Consider the following 25,918-nt stretch of genomic DNA (forward strand, 5'->3'; position numbering starts at 1 on the left):
TTCCACTGATTTTCATTGAAACAATAATTGGGAAAGATATTCCAGAGAATTCCTGTGCTGTACATAGTTTCATTAACCTTATTTGTATAGTTACAGTCTCATTGTTTTTGCAGTTTTTCACTCACTAAAACAAAAGTACTGCCAGTGCAGCTATGAGATCTTGAAGTGGTGGCCAGTTTTGGGTTACTGCAACGGTATCAATGTCCATGCCAGCTGGGTGCCTTCAGAAGAGTTTTGGAGTGTGCTCCAACCCACTTGCCTATGTGGCCATGGAGGAGTCTTGGCCTGGCTGTTTTGTGAATCTTGATAGAGATCCCATGACCTCACTTTACCTAAGATAGATCAATGTGTTAGACTGTGTGGAATCATTTGTGGAGACTCCAACAAGTAAATTAAACCTCTGTTTTTCCTGGGAAACTCATGTTCTACACTGCATACTCTCCAAATCTATTTGATGTCGGGATGTATAAAAATTGTCTAGGAACATGAGCTTTTTGGATTCAAATTTTGATTGTGCCCCATTGTGTAACATTGGACGAATGACTTAACTGCTCTACCCTGATATCCTCACCTGTGAAATGCAGAGAAGTAGTACTCACCTTAAAGGGCTCTCATGAGAACCCATTGAAATATTTCATGTAAAGATTCTTGTGTACAGTGAGCAGTGAGTTACTTGACTTCTCATTGCTCTCGTTTCCTCATCTGTAATATGGGGATGATGATAACAATAATAATAGTATCTACTTCCTGGGATTGAAAGAAGATTAAATGAATACATATAAACACATTTAGGACAGAGCCTGGTACGTGTAGGCACTCAATAATGGTGAGCTATTATTATTATTTTAGGTCTTACCCTGATGAAATTGGACCAAAGCACTGGCCAACCTCCCGGTTTGCGCATGTGATGAAACTACGACAGGCAGCCCTTCGAACTGCGAGGGAAAAATGGTCAGACTACATTCTGGTAAAAACGATGTTTGATTTCTTGACAACTGTCATCTCAAATGTATCCAAATCAGTCGTCCAAAGACTAGAACCATGGAAGCAATCAAAACAACCTTTTTGATTAGGCAGTGCCTCCCCCACTTTTTAAGAAAGGCACAAGGAAATTTTTGGTAGTTTAATACTGGGCTACCTGGACTTCATCTTCAGGCCCACATGCATTTTCGGTGGGTAAGTGAAGAAGTGCCTGAATTATTTGGTCTCTGCCATGCAACAAGCATAAGAACTCTGTGTATTTTTAGTTCACGGGAAAGGCTGTAGGTAAAGTAATGTAAGTTGTTCTTACAACTTTTTGGAAGAATTTGGGGGATATGAAAAAGTAATTATCTAAAAAAGTGATTCAGCTGAACAGCTCTGAAATGGTTCCCTTTTGCTCCTGAATGATCTGGGAGTAGCATCTGTTGCTTGGCACAGTGATGCTCTCTTTGGAGAATTTATGTCCATCCTCAGCCCTCAACCACAGTGAAAATCTGCCCAATAATGTATCATGCACACTTGTGACACAAATCCTTTCATAGAAGTTTTCAAATTGTACTGACAATATTTAACATTGTGTAGCTGTTTAAATGCCATTGAAGTGTACAAATGTTAAATCACAAAATTTGGGGTAAACAGACGGACTAACATAAAAATGAAGACTTCTGAATTTTTTATTGTGATAAAACCTACAAAATGTAAAATCTGTCAGTTTATCCCTTTTTCAGTGTACAGTTCAGTATGATTATTTCTTTTATAAATTAGAATCTGTTGTTATACTGTCTCTAAATAAATCACTGTTAACATGGACTCCTAAGAATAGGAAATAGCTTCACTGGTTAGCATGGGTTGATACAATGTACTTAAACAAAAATTCTACTTGTCACATTAAAATTCATTAATAGATCTGTTTTGAGCTACTCTGGCATTACTGTAGAAAAGCTAAGTAGGCATGCCCATCTGTACCTAGACTGGGCAGTCAATAAGTGTTTTTGAATGAACCTTTAATGGCTTGGGAGCCATTAATATCTTGTGCCTAAAACACTAGCCAAAGTGTAGGTTGGTTCCTGGTTGAGGCTATGCCCAGTATGGCAGCACCAGTTTACTGCTTAGTGCCTTATGCAGAGCCCAACATATGAAAGTTAGACTAAATATATTTTGACTGAATGAAAGCCACCTAGCTGCAATGGGTTTCAATAAGGAGGACATAGATAGCTGGTTCCATATGTCATGAGCAAGTTTCTGGGATCCTTCAGAAGGGCTGGGTTATTCTCAAACTCATTACTGAAAGGTACCTTTTCACCTAACATTATCCTTTTCTTTTCCTAGTTCATAGATGTTGACAATTTCCTGACTAATCCACAGACCCTCAATCTACTGATTGCAGAAAACAAAACTATTGTGGCCCCCATGCTGGAGTCTCGGGGCCTGTATTCTAATTTCTGGTGCGGAATCACCCCTAAGGCAAGTCTTTTGCTTAAATGAATTAAGGCTACTAGTTTTAACAAGGCAACACCCGGTCAACAGTAGTCCCATTCACCCTTCTCTTGTTTACTCCCTTGAAACATGCATGTCATTGTGTTCCCAGAGCAAGCATTTTTTAGGAAGGGCAGTAAATGTAGGTCCAATGCTACACCCAGTTGCGCTCTTCTGTGTTAATTTATTATGAAAAAATAGTCTAAAGAGCTTAGCCTTAGAAACGTCAAATTAGCCAATAAAGCATGCTGGAATTTGTACTTTCCCCCACCTGATTCAGGAATTACTATTTTTAATTAATTCTTTTTGTCATTACAAAACTAACACAAGAACACTATAGAAAAACTTAGAAATTAAAAAAAGTTTAAAAGAAAACCAACAAGACAGATGTTAAATCTCCATCACCGTAACAACATCATAGATAAAACTTGCACGTTTTTAATAACTGTATTATCACCAAGTGGCTATATTCCAATTTACTTAACCTTTATCTTGGTTTGAAAAACATTTAAATTATTCACAACTTTTTAACTATCGTGACCGTCATGATTAATATAATTTTTCAGCATTTAAGATTATATCCTTAGGATAGCTTTTTAGAAGTGGAATTACTGAGTCAAAGAGTACAAATATGCCGGGCGCGGTGGCTCACGCCTGTGATCCCAGCACTTTGGGAGGCCGAGGCGGGCGGATTACAAGGTCAGGAGATTGAGACCATCCTGGCTAACACGGTGAAACCCCGTCTCTACTAAAAATATAAAAAATTAGCCAGGCGTGGTGTTGGGCGCCTGTAGTCCCAGCTACTCGGGAGGCTGAGGCAGGAGAATGGCGTGAACTTGGGAGGTGGAGCTTGCAGTGAGCCGAGGTCGCGCCACTGCGCTCCAGCCTGGGTGACAGAGTGAGACTCCGTCTCAAAAAAAAAAAAAAAAAAAGTACAAATATTTTGATGACCTTCGATGTATGTTGCCAAATTTATTTCCAAAGAGTTCTAATAATGAAAACTACCATCGTAGGTTATTTTTATAAAATTCAAGTTAAAAAAGGTTTGATTTTTTATTATTTCTTTTTTTCATAGTAAAATATTCAAAGTAGCAGTCTGTTTTAGTGAATGCTCATGGCTGGTTATATTTTTTATTCTTTAATTAAAGAATTAGATAGATTCAACTGATTAATGTAATATGTATCAATGTAGGATAAAAATGTGCTAAGCAAAATAAGATATGTTGGCCAGGAGCAGTGTCTCACGCCTGTAATCTCAACACTTTGGGAAACTGAGGTGGGACAATTACTTGAGCCCAGGAGTTCGAGACCAACATGAGCAACATGGGGAAACCTCATCTCTACAACAAATCAAAAAATTAACCAGTTGTAGTGTCGTGCACACCTATAGTTCCAGCTGTTCGGGAGGCTGAGCAGGGAGTATTGCTTGAGCCCAAGAAGTTGAGGCTGCAGTGAGCTATGATCACACCTAAGCTATGATCAGCCTATGCAACTGAGACCCTGTCTCAAAAAAAGGGGGAGTATGTTCAATGTATTCTCATGGCCAAAGGGCTAAAGTTTGAGTCTCCCCTTTATATTTGGTTTTGTTTTGGATGAGAAATAAGGCCAGTAGTGTGCTGATAAATGTTTAATAACTGGCTCTTTGTGGGAAAAACCCTAGTTGGTAGCATTGCCAATTTTTATGGTTTAAATACTCCCACCGTGCAAACAACTTAAATGTTGTCAAGCTAAGGGAAAAGTTCAGTAAACTGCAGTATAGCCACTTGATGATACAGCTATTAAAAATATGCAAAACTGCCACCTGAGGTGTCATTAGAGTGGTGAGGATTAACGTGATTTCTGTTTTTATGGATTCCAAGCTATCAGCATATCAACTGGTTTGCAAAATTTCTGAAAATTTAACAATGTGTGGTCTGGTACACTACTGGATGAAGCATTCCTCTTTTGTTGTAATTATTTCTTCTAGTTGTAAGAGATTTTGAATGTGTGCTATCTTCTGTGCCTCTTTTGGGAAGGTAATATGTTCATATTTCTAAAGGCCATTCACTTCCTTGGGAGAAAACATTATATTGGTTTAAATTCATACATTTTCAGTGTTTCACATGGCAGAATCACTTGAGGGTTGTTTTTAATGAGTTGTGCTTTGACACCAGCAACAAGGGTGGGTTATCCTAGTGGCCGCAGCCTACAAATTTGTATTATCTCCTTATTTGCTTTCAGACTTAAAAGCAAATAGGAGAAATGTGCTCACTTGTTTTGTACAGTAAAACTAAATTCTGAGCAACTTAGGGACAAGTATTATTTTCCTACATTTATTTTTGGCTTCCTACCATCCCAGTTAGTCTCTACTAGAGCAGGAATAGACAGGGCCAGTGACTTCATAAGTTCAAAGCAGGACCTGGTTCCTAGAGCCTTTAAACTCATTCAAAACAAAATGTCCTTGATGTTGTCTGGCCAATGAACAGGAATTATTACCAACAAGATTCAATTTATGTGGAAAAAAAACACATTCATCATTTCTGCCTCCTTGCAGGAGGCACATTTATTCTCTCTCACTTTCCCTGCTTCCTTCCTTCTTAGCCCCACCCCAAGGATATTCAGTGATTCATCATCATCATGGATTTTCCAAGCTTATCATTCTGGGAATATTGTTCCTAAGTAATCTAGAACTTTATATTTGACACAAGTACTTAAGCAGCCCTTTAAAAAAACCCGAGTCCCCTTTATCCCTTGGAAGACTGCTCATAAGCTGAAGTATTAGGAAAACCATAGAGGATGTTAAATGATCCTTAAGTTAAAGGCTAATAAATTATAGTAATAATAATACTTCATATAATGAATTGCAGTTCCCAAAATAGGTTCATAGACCTTATCACATGTGATTCATTCTGCAGCTCTATGAAATTGACAGAGCAGCTGTTATCCCATTTTTCTGGAGAAAAAACTCAGGCTCAAAGAGGGTAGGCATGGACTAAGATCAAATGGCTAGAAAGTGATTAAGATGACTCTGAGACCCACATCTTCTAAGTCCTCATTTGTGATCCTCCTCCCTTATCATGGGGTTGGCATTAGGGTTAGCTCAGCTAGGACACTCTTCTAGAACCTGAAGGGAATGTCAGAGAAGTAGATGAGGCTGTAGTGCCTTATGTGTGGATGCTGAATTACAACAGGAAATGTAACCATGAAGTGATGCAACTGATTAATGAACACGTAAGAACTTCCAGAGTATCTTGCCCTTCGGAGTGCTGGCTTTGCAAAACTTCACACTCATTCCAGTGAGCCTGCCATCACCTAGAACATTTTCCAAAATGCCTGGCAAAGCTTCCACAAGTATGTTTCATAAGCATGTTTTGTTGAGATATATCTTCATCTTTTCTGGAAATGATTCAAGCTTTGGAATAAGGAAATTGGTTGTCCTGTGTGCTTGTGCAGAAGGAAGTTTCAGAAGCTGAATCCCCAAAAACTGTGGAGCAGCTGCAGCTTCACCAGAATATTGACTAAGTAACTGCATTGAAAGAAGACCCTCATTTGTATATCTAAGTAATGCATGTTTAATTACAAATATTAGCCATAGTGTAATGTCATTTTAATAGGAGCCAGTATTTGTTGATACATTCTTGGTGCTGGCAGTAGTCTCAACACTATTCAGGTTCTACCTTACTTAAATTTTACAGCTAACCCCATGGAGTAGGTAGTGCCATCATCCCTGTTTTAGAGATGAGGAAACAAGTGCAGCAAGGTGGAGTCACTTGACCCATACCTACAGACAATAAGTAGCTGAGGTGGGATTTGAACTCAGGGAGTCTGACACTGGAACCTGTGCTCTTAACTGCTCTGCCACTTCTTAATACTCATGCTTCATATTTAATCATAAGTCAAAATAAAATTCACTTTTATGAAATTATTAAGAGATATTCTGAAATCAAAGTTATTCCTTATATCAAGACCCTTTTAGTATTATTTTATGTGTAGCCATCATTTCTTGTGCTCACTTGGAAATTCATAGGCCATGATAAGAGGAGTGAAGGTGGCTTTGTTTGGAGCTTGTATTTAGCTGGTGACAACTTGAAAGGAATCAGTCTAGCAAATGAGAAGGATGAAGACTTCAGATCAGAAAACACAACCCACCTGTTTGCTCTTTTACAGGGCTTCTATAAGAGGACACCAGACTATGTTCAGATTCGAGAATGGAAGAGGACAGGATGCTTCCCCGTCCCCATGGTCCACTCCACCTTCCTAATTGACCTCAGGAAGGAGGCCTCGGACAAGCTGACTTTCTATCCCCCACACCAGGACTACACCTGGACCTTTGATGACATCATTGTCTTTGCCTTCTCCAGCAGGCAAGCAGGTACTGTTTGTCTTTGGTTGTAGTGCCACCATGGAGACACAGCAAAATGACCAGCTCCTTTATTTTGTGCATCTTATTAAAGAAAAAAATGCCTCATATTTCTGATAGTGAGAGGCAATAAATTGTCTGCAATAACCATACCAGCACCCTCTATGTTGCTGTCCCTGGAAGCACCAATGACCAAGAGCCAGGGCCGGCCTCTACCCAGGAACCCACTCTATTTTGAGTTGGAGGGACTGGTGATGATGTTGGGAATTATGGGAAGGTGATTGGTTCTCTGTGGTGTGACTGCATTGCAATTGTTTATTATAGAAGTCCATTTATTAATTAGGGAACTGTCACAGAGGCCTAAAACAACACTGGCAAAGACCCCAGACTTTAAAAATGGAAATTTATTTCTTCTTGAAAAAGTCTGAGCTGCTGTAGTGGCTTTGTTCCACAAAGTGTTCAGAGTCCCAGGCTTCTTGTGTATTGCTTCTCACGCTCCATGAGTTACTGCCCTTAATTGTGGAGTCCCAGGTGTCTTACCACCACGGATGCGTTTCAGCCAGCAAGGCAGAAACAGCAGGGAGAACTCTCCCTGTCCCTTGAAGGGTGCAATCCAGAAGTTGAATGCAGCACTTCCATGCAAATCCTGTTAGCCAGAGCTTAGTCACAGGACAATACCTCATTGTAAGGGAGGCTCAGAATGTCGTCTTTATTCTCTGCATGCATGCACTGCAATTTTCACACTCTAGAAGAAGGAAAGAACAGATAAAGAGGCACCGAACAGTCTCGGCCTCAGTCCCTGTGGAAGGAGAGGCAAAGCACGACTGAAGTCTTTTATGAACCACTGGGAAAGCATTTCTAGTGGGGCCTGTAGATTTTTGAGAAAGACAAGTCAACAGGAAGGAAAGTTATTTCTCTCATTTCACCCTACACTTGCTTCAGGAGGACACAATTCACAAGAGCAGTTCAACAGCAAGACACATGGCATCTAACAGAGCAAAGCTTTGTTAGGATAATTCAGACTTTCCTGACAGAAGTCGGGTCCCATTATTAATTTGCCAGAAATATGCCACTTAACCACTAGCAAAAATAGGTTCATAAACCAAGAAGATGGTGAATAAACTCACTGTGGCCATATAACTGAGGGTGGAAAAGATGGTGCAAAGATCCTCCAGCAGCTGAGGAAGTGGCTGGCAGATGAGAATATTAATACAAATTCAAGGTACAATTCACACATCAGACTCTCCTTAAAGCCATAGGTGTCCCACTCATCAGTTGTAGATTTGCTGAGAATAAGAATATTTGGTAGAAATGGGTCAGGCTGATTTCCCCCTTGGCTGCTGGAGCAATTTAGACCCTTTGGCCAGGTGTAGGCATTTTGTAGCCCTTGTGTCTAGGCAAAAGCAATCCTCATATGATTGGAAGTTTTTTGCAAAGATTCCTATGTCAGTGTTAATGGAAACTGCTTCTTTCAGTTGGTCTGTGATTTGCTCTGACTTCCCCAGGACGGGAAGCAAAGTCAGGGCTTTTTGAGTCCTTTGAGCGCCAATCCCTTTCCTTCAGAGGTTGAAGTTAGGATGTTCCAAGAAAGTGAGATATTAACAATTACACGAATGGCACTGCCTAACAGAGTCCTCCTTTATAGTCACTGCACAAAGCATTATTATGACCCCATGCACTAAATTATTATGATACATTGTATGAAACCAATACCTGGATATTGGGATGAGAAAAGTGATTCAGGTTAAGCAGGAATTTTTCAGCTCTGCCCTGTGCTTGGCCTGTTCACCAGGACTTTGTGTGTTATTGGTCAGACTTTGCAAAGGCTTTTTTAGAACACTGAAAGCAGGTAGACACCCAAAGTCGTTTGGTGACTCATTTGGGAAGAGGAGATAGAAAGGGAAAGAGAGAGGATGAACTCCCAAGTTTTTCCTTCTGTTCCTGGCACGGTGTTAGTTGGGACTTAAGATTTTTACATGTGAAAACACAACTAATAGTCATGAAGCAGTGAAAGCTAAGGGCCAGATTGGTGGTGCAGACCATGAACAGGGCAGGAGTCAAGGCAGGAAAGATTCACTGTCATTTTGGGGAAACGAAAGGTATTTCTTGACAGCTGTGGATTTTGAGGTAATATTGTACTTATCTCTAAGTATTTTCAAGAGAAACATGAATGAGCCTGGGAGTCATGTGCAGCCCGGGGCATGTCTCTAGGCTCTTCCTTTCTTAGTTTCAAAGCAAAGCACTTTCCTCTTTCTTCATGAAATATGATTGGTATTCTTTTGTTCTCACTCTTCTGAAGCTCCCTGGCTGTGTATCATCCATGTCCCAGGCAGGACCATCCAACCACAAACCTTGGTCCTAAATCTTTCACCCCAGACTCTAGCCATTGCCCCATGTGGGTGATGAGTGAGGAGCAATCCAAGTGTGCTGGTGAGCGGGGCTTGGCCACCCTTCTAGCCCAAGAAGACAGCACGTGTGGTCATAGGCGAGTCTCTGTGGCTGTAATGAGTCCAGGGTCAAGAGTTCACCTCCCACTGTGGCCAGTGATCTGGGTTCTGTATCACGGCCACAGGAACCATCCTGGCGCCAGCCAGTCGTCTTCCAAATGTCTGATGTGACTCAAAAGAGGCAAGTGATATGGGCAATGGGCAGACAGATCCTGGACACCACTGGTAGTGATCAAATTTGTCCCCATGTGGAGGGATGGCAATCCCCTAGTGACTAATGGTCTTGGAACTGAGTTTCCAATTACTGGGTGGGTAGAAAGCACTTGGCATTGGCTCTTTAGGGACAAAGGTTTGGCACTAATGACTTACTATGTGACCTTGGACAAGTGACAGCCTGAGTCTGATTTTTCATCACCAAAGATAGGGATAATTATATCAATCTGCAATGTTAAGGTACTATGTGAGTACAAGAAAATGTTTTATATGTTTAAAAGAAAAACAAAGTCCTTCAAAATGTAGCGTAATTCACTTTTCTTTTTCAAAAGAAAAATTGTCTTCCTCAGAAGCAGCATTCACTGGGAGTGCAGACTCTTTCATAGACTTTATCTAATTATTAACACATTTTATTTTAAATTTTCTGTTATCAAACTGCCCATGCACATGGTTGAAAGTATTCATATAGTTCCCCATGGTTTATTAAGAAATGAACAGTCCCCTGCACATCACCCTGCATCATTTCTGTCCTCCAGAAGGCAACCACTTTTATCTCCTTTAAGTGATCATTTTAGTATAATATTTACATCCATGTTAAATAATATGCATGCATTGCTACTTCTTGATTTTCTGACTTCACCTGGGGCATTATTTATTGACTCTCCACTATAGACTGTGAGGAGTTAGCTCTCTTTCTGCCTTTTGCCTTCTGCATGCAAACACATTCTTCTCATCACCCTGTTCTCCCAATGTAATTTCAAACAGATTGATGGTCAGTGTTCTTGTTGTAAACATCCAAGCTTGGTCATTTATAGGCTATGATTAGTTTTCCTTCGCCATTAATTTTCTTTGGAGGCAATTCCTTTAATAATTGCCTTTTTTTTTTTTTTGCTTAGTTTTGTTATTACTAGTATGATCCAAAACCAATCACTAATTACCTCAAACTCCTCTCAGAATATTCAGATTTGTCAGATGTCCTTTTTTTCCATGTTTGTGAAGTTGTCTGTTCTGGAGTTTTCTAATATATTCTAATCTGAGTGGTGCTGCAGCTATCAACGTAAGACTTATTTCTCTTCTCTTATACACTGACTCTCCTGTTCGTGTTGTTTATAATCTTTCTTGCTGGTTGTAATCATCCTCCTCTTCTTCCTCCTCCTCCTCTTCCTTCCTTTCCTCCTCATCCTTCTGTCACATCATCCAGTAACTTTCTGAGAAAGTATGATGGCAAGTAAATATATTATGGTCTTGCATGTCTAAAAATGCCTTCCTTGTACCCTCACACTTGATGGATAGTTTGGATAGGTATCATATTTTTTTATGGAAGCCTCAGAAAGTTAAATGGTAAAATGGTTTGCCTAATTAGGGTAGAGATGCACCTTTAATATCTTTTTCCTTCCACTTCCTGAATTCATCATGACTTTACAAGAAGGTGCACTTTGAAGCTCCCCAGAAGCATTCATGTGGGCAAACAGCAGAGCTAATGAGTTTGCTCGGTGAAGGCAAGAGAAGGGACAGTGCTTGGTAGACCAGCCTTGATTCAAACCAGATTCAGTAAAAGCAGGGAATAAAGGTTATTTTCTTTTCTCCTTCCTCTCTTTTAATTCCATGAGACAGCTTCACCAGATTTGACAGATGATGTAGCTGACTGGAGGAAATTTCATCTGCACAAAATAGAGAAGTCCCTATGCAGATAATTATCTCTCCAGAAAACACTGACGATTATCACAATTAACAAATCAGAGGCTTGGATACATGGACCAGAGGCTGGGATACATGGCGGACTCATCCTTTTCACTAAGCAGTCTTTTCATTGATCAGGAGTGTCAACTGCTGACCAATGATCTGTATGAGACCATCCTGATTCCTGTATTTCTAGCCGTCTGGTTAAACACAGATGCCTTATAACTCTGCAAGTTATCAGGTGGAGCTATGAAGAACAATATGAATATGAGAAGGGTATTGCATACTTCTGGTATTGTCACACTACAGGTTCTTAACAGGACATTCTGAAATGCAGACTCTTTTGTCTCTATATGAACTGATTTTGGAAGTTTCATGTCTGTTGATTGGCTCCAAATCCATGCCTGCTAAGGGAAACAATAAAACCAGGGAGAATCTTGGAGAATTTTAAATTTCCTTTGTTTTTTCATTTTTTGTTCTATGTATGCCTAGATTTAGCTTTAATAATCTGTCAGCGTTACAGAATTTTCCTGTTTGCTTTCATATCAAGTATGGATTTCATTCCTCATTTTCTTGTTATTTCCTGTAGGTGGATTACAGTATTCCATTCTGCTCTCCGGAATGGGAATTCCTTGCCTCCCTTTTGATCCTTTCATGACTTTTTTGTTCATTCCAGGCCATGAGTTTGCTTTTTCTTCAGAGAGAAAAAAATCAATTTCCTCTGGGCTGAAAAATAGCCCAGTGTTTTTATTAGTCCCCAATGCTGTGTTTTACTTTTTTAATAAAGGAGCATTTTTTAGGTCTATAGACATACTTGAAACAACCACTTATTTAATTGCAGTGTCAAACTCAGCATCAGACACAGTTCAGGTTCCTTCTCCTCACTTGTCACTCAGCAGTGTGTTTTCTGATTGTTGGCTTTGTCCCTCTCTTGGATCCTCAGGCATCCAGATGTACCTCTGCAACAGAGAGCACTATGGCTACCTGCCCATCCCCCTGAAGCCCCATCAGACACTGCAGGAAGACATCGAGAACCTCATCCATGTGCAGATTGAAGCAATGAGTGAGTGACCCAGGAGCAGAGGGGATGGCTCTTGTTCCATTGCCACAGTGGCCATGCTAGCCACTTCCCTCCTCTTCCAGGATTGGAATTTCACAGCCATCAGTCTCCCCTGGCTGAATACATAGCTATTCATTTGTTCATTCTTTCCTAAACTTTTCCTGTGGGAAATATGAATATAACAAGGTCTTGCCTTCTGGGAGCTTCCCATCCTGGAAGAGCACTGGGTACACAAGTAAATACTTTCCAAAAGATCTGATAATTGCTATAATAGTGTTTTGTGGTGTGGACTTAAACCCTAACTTGGCTGCTTTCTAATTATATGACTTTGAGCAAGTAATATCCTTAGTTGTAAAATGGAAATAATGAAAACTTCCAGGGTTTTTGGGCAGATTCATCATGGTATATGTAAAAAGGCTAATACAGCCACAGTAGTTATAACTTTAACTTAATAATAGCTCATGATGTAACAGATACCACTGTTACATCATAAAGTGCTAAGCACTTTTTGTACATTGTTTCATTAATCCTTGCAACAACTCAATGAAGGGGTTTTATTATGCCCATATTAAAGATGAAAAATAATGAGATGTTACCTTAAGTAACTTGCCCTAGATCATTCTGCTAAACAAATGACAGATTGGGATTTGAACCCATCTTGCTGTCTCCAAAGTTCATGTCCTTAAACACTATTGTTATGGCCTCTGGGTCTGGCATGATGCATGAATTGCTGTGCTCAGTCATCAGTAGTTATGCTTTTTATTATGTGTGATGTACAATGGTGGCTAAAAGAGAAAGTAACCAATCCACCTAACCTAGGGGAAGATGCTGAAATGGCTTCCCAAAGCAGGGACTATTTTCTATTATTCATCAGTAAAGCATAGGAGGTGTGTATGTGGGCAGTGGAGGTGATTAGGGAGGAACGGCAGGAACTGAGGCTAGAAAGTGGGCAGGAGCCCCGCCAAGAGGCTCTGATGTATAAGAAGGTATTTGTGCTTTAGCTGAAAGGACAGGCACTCTCAAGAAGATTTTAGCACAGAAATGTCAGGTTGAATTTGGATTTAGAAAGGTCACTCTAGAGGTAAGAGAAGTGTAGGTGGAGCATGCATGGGATGCATGGACAGTGGCTGCTGGTCTGAGGCCAGAGGTGAAGAGACCACTTTGGACATTTCACAGCTACTGGGCAAAAGGTGGTGAGGACCTGAGCTACAGCAGTAACAGTGGGAATGGAGAGGAAGGAACAGAAGCTTAGGGCATAGGCTTGAAAGGACATAGCCAAGAGTTGATTGTAGGTGGATAAGCAAAAGGGAGACATAGAGAAAACTCTCAAGTTCTGTCTTGAGTGTCTGGGGGTGATTTTAGGAACTTTAAATGGAATAGGGCATGTAGAATAAAGGAGAGGTTTGAAAAGAGAGACCATGGCTGGTGTGGTGGCTCATGCCTGTAATCCCAGCACTTTGGGAGGCTGAGGCAGGTGGATCACCTGAGGTCAGGAGTTCAAGATCAGCCTGGCCAACATGGTGAAACCTGTCTCTACTAAAAATACAAAAATAAGCTGGGCGTGGTGGTGCACGTCTGTAGTCCCAGTTACTCGGGAGGCTGAGGCAGGAGAATTGCTTGAACCCAGGAGGCAGAGGTTGCAGTGAGCCAAGATCATGCCATTGCACTCCAGCCTGAGTGACAGAGTGAGACTCCATCTCAAAAAAAAAAAAAAAAAGGAAAAGAGAGACCATGAGTTTATTTTTAGATCCATTGAGTTGTCTATGAGTATCTGTTTCCCACTCCCTTGCTCCTACACTATAAATTCCTTTTTCATCGTATTAGTCTCAGGACCTAGCACATTGTCTGTCATGTGGCAGATGCCCAGCAAATATTTGTTAAATGACTGAATGAATGATGATGAAATGATGAAACAAGGAGCTGGTTTACTGTGACAGTATTTCTTGAACCCAGCCCTCAGACATCTCCTTTGCGAATTTCTTTAATACATACTTTTTCTGCCGCTTTCCCTGTGTTCTAGGCCCTAAAGGATATGGGTGGCATCTTATTGCTTTGTATCCCAAGCACCTAGCACAGTGCATGGCATATAGTTGTTACCAAAAAAATATCTGCTGAATGCATGAACAAATGAGCAAATGAATGAATGAAAACTGTATTGACAAAGGCACTGAACCCAAAGCCAGAATAATGGGCTCGAACTTAGACACTGTCACTTATGAAGGGAGAATCAGATTTCAGGACTTTAGTTTCTTCATCTATAGAGTGATTTTGCAATTTGAGAAGAGCAAATAAAAGAGTATATCAACTCCATAAAATAATGAGATGTTGCTATTATTATGACTCCATTTACCTCTCGATAAAGTGCTGTCCCTGATTATCCCTGTGTCATGGCTCTCGGTCTCGACTCCCAAGTAGGGAGAGTCTCTCTGGCCTCAGAGAGAGGCCAGCCAGACCTTATGTTCTCTTGTTTTCTCCCACAGGGCTGACAGTAGAAATTCTCAGTACATAGAAATGCACATGTCATCAATAAAGATTTTAATGATTGCAAATTACGAATATGCACACTACCATGCTAGCCAGGTAGAGTTCATTTGAGAAGAACCTGTAAATTATAGCTTTCATCATTGATCTCCCAACACATGCCACCTCTAGTGCTAAGCACTTTACATATTGCATTTTATTTCATTCTTATACTTACGTCCTTTCCTGAATTTTAAAAATATAGAACATAATAGGAGTAAGAAAATGTTGGAAAAATAAAATTTTGAGGGGTATAATGCAGAAATATGGCCTAGAAGTCCATGTAAGATTAATAAAAAGTTGTTAATGACAAAATCCTATCAGTCAAGTATCTTTCTCTAATAAAAGATTAACTAGGTGTTAAAAACACTTTGCATAGTGCCTGGAACCCAATGAGCAGTAAATAAATGGCTGCTAATAGTGTTGTTAGAAAGACTATACTGATTGAAGAATAGGAACGGGGTGTCCAATATTTTGACTTCCCTGAGCCACATTGGAAGAAGAAAGATTGTCTTGGGCCACACATAAAATATACTAACACAACAATAGCTGATGAGCTAAAAAAAAAAAAAAAAATCACAAAAAGAATCACATAGTGTTTTAAGAAAGTTTACAGATTTGTATTGGGTCACATTCAGAGCAATCCTGGGCCACATGTGGCCTGCGGGCCACGGTTGAACAAGCTTGCATTAGTACATGCATTTTATTCGTGAGCAAACATAGAATGCCTGTAATGTATGCGTCTTCTCTGAAGGTACTGGGGATTCAAAACATTTTATGATCAATTCTCTGTTTTCAGGTATGTATGACTTAATAGGCGAAACAGACAGATGTTTAAAAAAACACTAACAACACAGTATAGCATTTTGAGAAAGGAGAAAATATCAAAGAAATAGGAATTTGGGATAGAAAGAGATTGCTATGGCCTGTGTGATCCAGGAGAGCCTCAAGTCCTAATGGTTCTTAAGCTAAGCTTGCGTACAAGTGTAAAATTTAAACAAGAAGAGTGGTATGGTGAGGACACTACAGGCAGAGGAAACAGACCAAGAAAAGACAAAGTATTCTCGTGCTGAAGGAGAGCTGACTTAAAACAGTAGGCAGAAATAAAGTTTGAGAGGGTGGGGTGGCTTCATTGTTGTAGTCCTTGAATGCTCAGCTAAAGAAGAATTCCTTTCTTAAGGAGCCAATGAAGGTGTTAGAAGAGATAATCAGGCTGTAAGGATTTATTTAACACATACTGTACCCCGCAGATTGTTCAAGATGCTGGGCATAAAGCAGTGAACAAAACAGGCAGAAGCCCTGCCATCAGGGAACTTATATTCTAACACAGAGAGTTAGATAACAGACAATATATCTGGGAAGCAGCCATATGAATATTTGGGTGAAGAATGTCCCAAGTGGAAAGAAGAGCACATGTAAAAACTGTTAGACAGGAAAAGCTTGGGGGTGTTCCAGGGGCAAAAGGCCAGCATGATTGGGGTATATAGAATGAGTTGGGTCAAGGGAGGTGAAGTAATGGAAGAAGAAATGTCCAGATCACACCGAACATTCTGGCCATGGTAAGGAATTTAGATTTCACTCCAAGAGTAATGGGAATCCGTGGAAGACAGGGTGGGGCAGAGGGGGCATGGCCTGATGTGACTCATGCATTTAGAAGGAACATTTGGGCTGTGGTGAGGATACTAGAGTGTGGGGGACCAGTACCTCTCTCCTGGTGGGACATGATGGTGATTGAGATGTGAGCTCTAGCAAGGAGGTGATGAGAAACAGACAGGTTGAGGATATATTTTGGTGGTGGAGCAACAGGACTTACAGAGACCTGAATGCAGTCCGTGAAGGAAAGAAAGGAATCAAGAATGAGTCCAAGATTTTAGCCTGATATGCCATTTACTGAGATGGGAAAGACTTTATAGAAAAAGACTGGGGGGTGGGGAGGTAGTTTTGGTCACGTAAGCTTAAGATATTTAATAGGCATCTAAATAGAAAGGCAGAAGATAGTTGGATATATGAGTCTGGAGTTCAGGGAAGAAACTCCAGCTAGAGACAGATATTTGAGAATCATCAGCATCAGAAGGATATTTGAAGCCGTGGAACAGTCTGAACTCATGCAGTAAAAGAACATAGGATGAGAAGAGGACAGATCCCTGGGGAAGACAAAACAGCCAGAGAGCTAGGAGGAAAAATTGAGAAGTGTTTCAAGATAGAGCCAAGATGCTGCTGAGAAGCCAAGGAAAATAAGGATAAAGAATTGGTCACTGGTTCCATCAAGAGAGAGGTCTGTGATGACCTTGATATGGGCCACTTCAGTGCAATGATGAGAACACAAATCCATTCAAGTGGACTGAAGAGAAGCCAATGGGGAGATGAGAAAGCTGAATCTTGATGGGATGGGGAATGGAGAAATCGGATGGAGGCTGTTGGGGGTGAGAGGTCAAGGGAAAAGTTTTTCTGGTTAGGTTGGGTTTGTCTGTTTGTACTGCTTTTTAAAAAAAATAGAAATATAACAGTAGGTTTGTATGCCAATCACAAGGATCCAATATATAAGGAGATCTTGATGATGTAGAAGAGAAGGTAATTGTAAGGTGAAAACAAGAGGGTTTTTGTCCCGGGTTGCAGCCCAGAACAATATTGGAGAGGCTATACTAGATAGAAACTTCATCTACTGTGGCAGATGGGATGGCAGAATGTATTGATACACATGCAGTTTGGTTTGTGGACTTGAGGTGGATTGAAAAGGTAGATCTAATTTGATTTTGAATATTTTCTTTCTGAAGTATATAGGCCAGTCATGAGCTAGACAGAGATTTTGGAGATTTTAGGAGAGAGAAGGCAAAAGATACAATCTCTCAAAGAGTGGGAAAATAAATTTACTATGAAAGGACAGTTACATCATTTGGTGGTGTCAAGTGCCAATTTGACATCTGTGATTGTAGCTTTGAAGTGATTCAGTCAACACAATTGTGTATGTTTCTCACAGTAGTCCTCTTGGTGCTGAGTAAGTGGGCAACGGGTTTAACCAGGATTAGGGTTTTATCAGGCATCAGTGGATGAGAATTGAAAATCTTGTGAAGGGGATGGTCAGGGAATTTCTGAATTGTGGACTGGAGTTTTAGAAATCAGAGTTGAAGAATTTGAGTGAGGTGGGAGAAGAGTTATGACGACAATGACTAGCACTTATTAAAAGCACTGTGCCCATCTCTTTTCATGTGATAACTCATTTAGTACATTAGAAGCTGCACAGAGAATTTGGGGATGTGCTGCCTTTGGGAGATGAATGACAGGAGGCCAGATCTTATAAAGATGTTAGATTTAAATGGTTTATAAAGCATGAGGAGATTACTCTTGCAAATTACAGCATAAAGTGGTAGGAAGTCTCAGGTACCTGCTCTCAGTATTGACATTTTGAGACAACAGTACATCATGTAAAAATTATTAAGATAATTGGATTTGAAGTGAGGTCTAAAACTGAGTTCCAGCTCTACCAATCACCCAGTATTTGACCTTGGACAAGTCTACATCTGGCTTGATCTCAGTTTCTTTATTTGTAAAAAAAAACCAACCACCACAAAAATGTGAAGATAAAATTACATGGTGACTATGAAAACACCTAGCAACCTATTAAGCCCTTAAATGTAGTGTTGAGTGTGACTGTTATGGTCGAGAACAGAGCTGTGTGATGGAAGATTATTTTGACAACAGTGAGCATGATTAATTAGAATAGGAAAGACTGAGAGCATGTGAGTGTTTGAAAAAAATCAAAAACAGCCCAGGCACAGTGGGTAAGGACCCAAGCTAGGCTGCAGCAATGGAAGAAGTTCAGGAGAAATTATAGAGAAGAAGCGGTAGGATTTGATCCAAGTACAATCTATCAGTACTTTTCCAGACATGACTGGGCTTAAATGAGCTACTCTGGACCCAGCCCAGTTGCCTCATTGGCTAATACCAGTGGCCACCAAGAACTAGCTCTGGGGATGATGTGGAATGGGAATTAAGAGCTCCGGTGGAGGAGTAGGACCTAGGTTCAAATACCAGCTCTACCAGCTCTGTGATCTTGGGCAAGTTATTTAATGTTTGTTTCCTTGTCTATAAAAATGGAGACACTCATACATATCCCATGGTACATGTGAACATTAAATATATGTGATTATATATGTCAAGTATATATGTGACATATATATCACTTACAGAACTCTGGGTTCTATGAGTGATAAGACCTCTGTAACAATGGCTGTAATTATTCACATTGGATCTTGAAACTATCCCGAAAGCAATGAAGCCCATTGTCCCAAGTGGCAGTACAGGGAAGGATTATTTCCAGGAAGGAATTTAATGAGAGACCAGATCAATTATGAATGATGGAGTCAGAAATGACTACAAACAGAAGCCAGGATATACCTAACCTTCAAGTCTGTTGTCAGCAAAGATACATCCTTCTCCCCACAGACTAAGTTTCTTAGGTCTGACTCACTGTATCACTTCCTGTTTTCCTCTATGGCTTACTGCTGCCTTCAGTGGCAAAACCTAAGCACACTTCTCTGATATTTTTGCTCAGTGATGACTTTCGGGAGCCAACCACTTGTGGCTTTTTTTGCAACACTTGTCCTGTGAATGCTATGACTGCCTATGTTTGATGGAAACAAAGTGGCTAAAAGCAGTCTCTTTGGCTGAAATGCTAAAGCCACACAGGCCATGTGAGTCCAAAGGAGACCAGCAGCCTAGAATGGGTAACTCAAAATATAACATCCTCCCAAGTCTCAGGCCCCAGGAGGGGAGAGCAAGACAGCTCCTCAGACCATATCATGAACAGGAGGAAGCTGGCACATCAAGCTTCTTTCTCTTAAAAACCTAACCCTGTACCTGGTGGACCCTCCCCGTTGATTTTAAAAGAAACTAATAAGGAGTGGAGTGGAGCAGAAAGGACCAGAATATTCTGGGCTGCTATTGGGAAGACAAACACATGCACTGCATATGCACAGAAATATGACTGTGTCAAGTTTGAAGTAATGAGACCAGCTCTTGTGTTTGGCTTAAGAACTCTGTCTCACTATGTTCTAGAATTTCACATCATTCGCCAATAAGTAAAATTGGATGTCAGGATTTCTCTATAGTATTTCAGTGAAGTTAAACAGATCATACCCTTTGGACAGTATCTCAGGATGGGCAAAGTTATGCTGGAATGTAAAAATCTGATTGGCTTCATACAACAATGGCTTATTTCTTGCTATCCAAGTCTGCAGAGCGGGTGTCTTTCCCGGGAGCTGCCCTCCATGTGTTGATGCAATGTTCCAGGCTGCTTCCAATTCACATCTGCTCCATATCCACACATGCCGCTATGAGCACAGTGGTGGGACCAGGGGCAGTGTCGGGGGAGCTCTTGGAGAGTGGAGCAGCAGCACCACACTGTAAACTTTCCCCAGAAAGTCATATAGCCCTGAGTAACTTCAAGGGCAAGAGAGTGTATTCCTCCCCTGTGCCTGGAATAGAGGTGAACAGATACGTTACAGTAGTCATGGCCATTACCCATAGTTCTTTCAACAATCCAGTTACCAGCTATCATTTTAAATTTTCTTTGTATTATCCCTTTAAGGAAAATCAAATGAGGACTTTGAATTTTTATAATACTAAACATTCTTCAAGGCCTTCTCAGGTTTCTTAACCAATATTACTTCCAACCTTTAAAATACATAGTTTGCAAAGGAAGCATTTTTAGAGTATCAAATAAATAAAACTTTCATTATTGAAGAAGTAGTGTCACTCCCAGCTGGAATCTTCCCATTAGACATGGGCCAGCTCTCCGTGGTTAGATCCTGTTAAAGCAAAGGACCTTTTGCGCACCCACAGCTGAACCTGCCCAGGTGGGATAAAAATAGTCCCAAACTTTGACAATTTTAAATGCAGAGAAAAAAGTGTTTTTCAATAAAAATTCTAGCCTATTTCTGAGCTCTTTCATTATGGGCCATAGTAAGTACTAGCTAACAGTTGTTGAGCATTTACTATGTTAAAGTGGTGAGTGCTTTGCACGCAGGTCTCATTTAAATTTTATAACACAGATACACTTCTATTATCCCAACTTTACACCAAAGAAATGAGCTTAAAGAGGTCCCCTAACTCTCCTACTCCTTCACAAACCAAGGTTTGGACCCAGATCATCCGACTCTGGAGCTCTTCCTCTTAACCATTATCCTAAACTGCCTCCCAAATATTCTTGAAATAAGTCTTAAGGGAAGTGGAGCAAATATTGCAATCTCCATATAAACAAATGCTCTTGAAACAGTGCCCTGACCAGCAGGGTTCCTGTGTGGCTACTCAGTCCTGGAGAACTGCTGCCATTGTCCCCTGCCCTGTATTTGCAAGTTGCATTCCAACCCTAGAGATCAGGCATGCGGATGGAATTCTGATTTCTGACCCTTTCATTAACAAAGCACTGTGCATGTTTCTTGTGTCTTCCAGTTGACCGTCCTCCAATGGAACCCTCCCAGTATGTCTCAGTTGTCCCTAAATATCCAGACAAGATGGGATTTGATGAGGTAGGAAAGGTGTCTATATGTGTGTGCACATGCACGCGTGTGCAGGCTTGTGTGTTCATTTTGGAACACAAGCCTGAGCTTGCATCTGAGAGCCAGCAAGATTGGCCTGGCTGCTGAAATGGCTCTGAGGTCTTGGGAAAACTACTTGGTTTTTGTTGTTCCTCAGTTTCCTTATCTTAAAAAAAGGAGTATCATGATAAAAGGTAGTTAATCATTTACTTAGAAAGAAACTACCATTTAGTAATGAAAGTGAATTTGATATTTTCTAGGAGCAGATATTGTGATATTTTTAATCAACCTTTTTATCAAAATTCAAGAGTAAGATAGAGAGGATACATGTTTTAGATATGGAGGACTTTAGCTTTATTCTGCCACATCTGAGCAAGTGGAAACTATTCTGGAACTTTCTGAGCTTTCTTTTCTTTCTACTATTCTTCCATGGAAAAAGGTTGGAGAGCAGGGTTGAGAGGACAAAGAAAGAAAAAAAACATATTTGTTCTAAAATTCTGCCTTTCAGCAGGCAAGAACTTCCTAGTAATATTCTAAGGGTAGTATTTATTATTACGTTTTAGTTGTATAAAGAATGAAGCAGAAATATTAAGAGGTTCCCCTCCTGGTAATATGCATAACAGATACTTGGCAAGGATTGTGACTCCACGTCACTGACTCTCTCATGGGTGTCTCCTGTAGCTGCTGAACAGTATTCAGAAGGAGCTTGGTGGTCTAGAAGCTAGGGCAGTGCCTCAGGAGTCCACAAACGGAGAACTCTTCCATGGACTCTGGATATGTAACAGATCAGGCTTTGAGCTTGGTGCTCATTGCCACTGATTAATCGAAGGAAGATGCCTTGTTTATCACATGGTAACATATACATACATATATGTACATGTCCCCAGAGTACAGCCTTCTCAAAGGGATTTGACGCTAGAACTCAGAATTAAGATTTCTTCCATAAAACTGATTTGGAGCTATACTTCAGGAAGGGGGAAAGAGTATTTCATGAATATTAAATGGGGAAGAGTTAACAGCTACTATGCCATTTCCACAAAGGGCAGAATGAGAAGAGATGAGCTACATGTAGTAGAGAGGAATAAGACTCATTTGCAAATAGTTTTTAAAAATGATCAGGGCTACAGAGAAGGTTGTCCCATACCCACAGTGGACCAGCTTCCACATATTACTGTAGCTTTCCTCCCTACGGCTCTCTCTCGGTTCCCTAGGTGAAAGGACCCAAGTGTCCTTACATAGATTCATTTCTCCTCCTAAAAACATTCCTATGAGGACCAAACCAAAGCAAATAAAATAAGACAAAACCAGGATCTTCCAGTTCTGGTCTTCTTTGGGCAGGACACGGTGTAAGGACTGGGTCACTCCTAGAGCCCTTCAGGAGAAGGCCAACTCCGTGAAGTGGCACAGGCTCGGAAACTCTACTTTCCTGAGTCTGAGGTTAGTCACCTCTCTGTATGAAACAGAGATAGCATGGTAGAAAAAGGACTTTTCAGGGGCTTTTCAATCCTCCTCGGACTCTGTGACCTCACTGGTGGTGTCTGGGCTGCATTTGGCTGTGACACTCTTTTCTCTGTTTACTGTTCACTAAGTATGAGCAAGCCGTCTGTGTTTTTACTTCGTGGCTACAGTTTTATTGCACTTGTCCTGGCAGGGACTGGAACTGGATTGTTATTTACTAAAAGTCTTCCCAGACTGGAGGTTTCTGGTTTTGGGGGCCTTTTTGGATTTATTTCTGTTGATTTTTTGTTCTGTTTTGGTTTTATTCTCTTAGAGTGACCTCAGGTGGCTTCATGTTTATACCTGAGAAAATGCCCTTTCCTTTCCATATCTGGAAAATTAGGGGATGAGGCATGACCCATCACAGTCTGATTCTGACTAAAAGAACACAACCCATTAAGTTATAAAGTCCCAAGTAATAAGGCAAATAGAGTCACCACAGAAAATTATGTTTTTTACAAAATAATTACCTAGTTAGGTAAACAAGAAAGGTAGTAAAATTAGGATGCGCTTAATCTACTTGGCCCTAAATCAGGTGGACAATTTCTTCAAAGAGAATATCTTGCTCCTCCATCAGTTTCTATGCCCAGGGATTTATAAATGGTTAGAAATGAGAATATTTTGCAAGGAAGAGTTGAAATTTTAGTTAGTGTAGCTGTTAATTCCAGTGAAACATATATTTATGACTGCATTCAGAACGACCATGTAAACCAAACCTTAACACAGTACAATCTGAACTCCAGACTGGTTCTAAGACAAAGTTTCTCCTTTATTCTGGCCATAGCAGAAAGCCAACTTTATTATAAACCACCTATCTTAGACATTTTAATCTGTACTGAATTTGAAAGACGAGTTTGTTCACCTCCCTATTTTTATAGAACTGGACCCAGAAACGTTAATGTCTCCTCAAAGTCATCCAGATGGTTAGTCAGTATGAAGTCAACACCACCTGACTTGTTTCTATAGGTTTCTGTTTTACCATGCTATGTGTCATCATCATTTCTCACTGGCAGTTAAAGTCACTAGTTTAACATTTAAAACGTTTCTTACTGTTTGTAGCAAAAGGACCTTATTTGTTAAAACATTGATTTACCTGTAATGGCATTCACAAAGCTTTAGATACTTCTATGGTTCATTAAATCTGGGAATAGTGAGGACATCCTCATTATCTGTAACTCTTGTTGTCCTTGTTGAAAATGAGTTGGCTGTAAATGTGTGCACTTATTTCTGGTTCTCTATTCTGTTCCATTGGTCTGTGTGTTGTCTATTCTTATGCCAGTACCATGCTGTTTTGGTTACTATAGCTTTGTAGCATATTTTGAAGGCAGGTAGTGTGCTGCCTTGAGCCTTGTTCTTTTTGCTCAGGACAGCTTTGGCTATTCAGGGTCTTTTGTGGTTCCATGAAAATTTTAAGATTTTTTTTCTGTTTCTATGAAAAATGTCATTTGTATTTTCATAGGGATTGCATTGACTCTGTTTATCACATTTGATACTATGGACATTATAGCAATATTAATTATTCCAATCTATGAACATGGGATATCTATTTTTAATATCATTCCATTTCTTTCATCAGTATTTTATAGTTTTGATTATTAAGATCTTTACTTTCTTGGTTAAATTTATTCCTAAGTATTATTAAATTTTTTTGTAGCTATTGTAAATGGGATTGCTTTTTCTATTTCTTTTTCAGATTGTTTGTTGTTAGCATATATAAATGCTAATGATTTTTGTGTGTTGACTTTGTATCTTGCAACTATACTGAAGCTGTTTATCAATTCTAATGGTTTTTTGGTGGCATCTTTAGGTTTTTCTAAACATAGGATCATATTGTCCTTTGACCTCTTAAAGAGTAGTTTTTTAACTTTCCTATTTCAAGAGAAGGGAGAACATATTTATCAATGAACATCAGAGAAACAAAGAGAGTTAAGTCACTACAAAGAGTTGAGTTTTGAAAATAATTCAATTTGAATTAGTATCATTTACCTTAAACACTGATATGAGATAGAAATGAATTTTTACGACAGTTCTTCCTATCCTTTCCTCTCCTTCTTCTATTTAAAACATTTACTAAACTTTTCAAACAGCCTAAAAGAAGACTTGAGTAATTTATATGTCTTTTCCCTTTTTCTTCTTGCATTAGATTTTCATGATAAACCTCAAACGCAGAAAGGACAGGCGGGACCGGATGCTGCGCACACTGTATGAACAGGAGATTGAGGTCAAGATTGTTGAGGCTGTGGATGGAAAGTGAGTTGTTGGGTTTCTTCTCCCATTGCAGATGTGATTGGAGTGGGGATGTGTCTTCTCTGACAGAGAGTTAGTCCCAGGTGGGGCTCTAAGTCTCTTCAGTCATTAGAGGATAGTCATATTTTTAAAACGGCCACCTGTAGTAGCACTTAAGTTAATTTCATCCTGTAGAGCAGGCCTGAAATCCACTCACCAGCCAGTGGTCTTTGGTCTTCATTACGCTGAAGGCTCACATTGGATGTGATTGTCCCGTCTCTGGGGGTTCAGGCAACAGTTGTGGTGGTTTTCAGCTTTCTGTAGTGTAACAGAAGGAATGGGTTCAGAATTGTGTTCAGAGCTGAATTAGAGCATAAAGTGCTGAAACTTGGGCAATCTGAAGAAAATAGATGGAAAAATGCATAAAAGTCTACATTTCCTGTTGCATGAGATGCCTGCCATAATCTGCCTGGACCAATCATAATGGCCACTTTTCCTGGAAATATGGCAGGAAAGTAACACAGGGAACCTAGTTAGATCCCTTCTTTTTGTTTTATCTTGTTCGGCTTTGCCCTTTTATTTGACACCCTAAACTATTTCAAGGCATAGATTTTTATTAAATGTGCCTTTCCATGTTATATGTTGGTTTAGAATATCAGTAGCTTTGTTTTCTATTTGCATAACCCCAACTAAGGAGTATGGCTAGCAGCTGTTGAAGTTCGTATGACTCCCTTAGAGAATCTCATCAGTGTTTCTCAAAGTGTGACCCGGACACTCACATCACAGTCCCCAGGGATGGTTAAGGGGGCAGCTCCCTCAGTCCCATCTCAGACCTGCTGAATTATGCTCTCTGAGGCTGGACCCAGGATCTGCATTTAAGAAGCCTCAAGGTGATTCTTGGATAGGATTGCCACATAAAATACTGGATAGCCAGTTAAATTTG

At 40.2% G+C, this 25,918-nt stretch overlaps 1 protein-coding gene across 5 annotated transcripts in view; it reads left to right on the top strand.

Annotated features, from left to right (window-relative positions):
* COLGALT2 (collagen beta(1-O)galactosyltransferase 2) overlaps positions 1–25,918 on the top strand; it is a 107,539-nt gene that overhangs the window by 62,158 nt on the left and 19,463 nt on the right. For 3 of the 5 annotated variants that reach the window (XM_054452669.2, XM_063648213.1, XM_063648221.1), the window contains 6 exons: positions 850–967; positions 2,311–2,445; positions 6,604–6,808; positions 12,080–12,199; positions 21,167–21,243; positions 24,893–24,999. In XM_054452669.2, coding sequence (XP_054308644.1) covers positions 850–967; positions 2,311–2,445; positions 6,604–6,808; positions 12,080–12,199; positions 21,167–21,243; positions 24,893–24,999 — 762 coding nt within the window. The remainder of the gene's footprint in view (positions 1–849; positions 968–2,310; positions 2,446–6,603; positions 6,809–12,079; positions 12,200–21,166; positions 21,244–24,892; positions 25,000–25,918) is intronic. The other 2 variants (XM_063648215.1, XM_063648218.1) reach the window with 2 other exon arrangements.

The sequence above is a fragment of the Pongo pygmaeus genome, chromosome 1 (genome assembly GCF_028885625.2).
Source record: "Pongo pygmaeus isolate AG05252 chromosome 1, NHGRI_mPonPyg2-v2.0_pri, whole genome shotgun sequence".
In the NCBI taxonomy this organism is placed as follows: domain Eukaryota; kingdom Metazoa; phylum Chordata; class Mammalia; order Primates; family Hominidae; genus Pongo; species Pongo pygmaeus.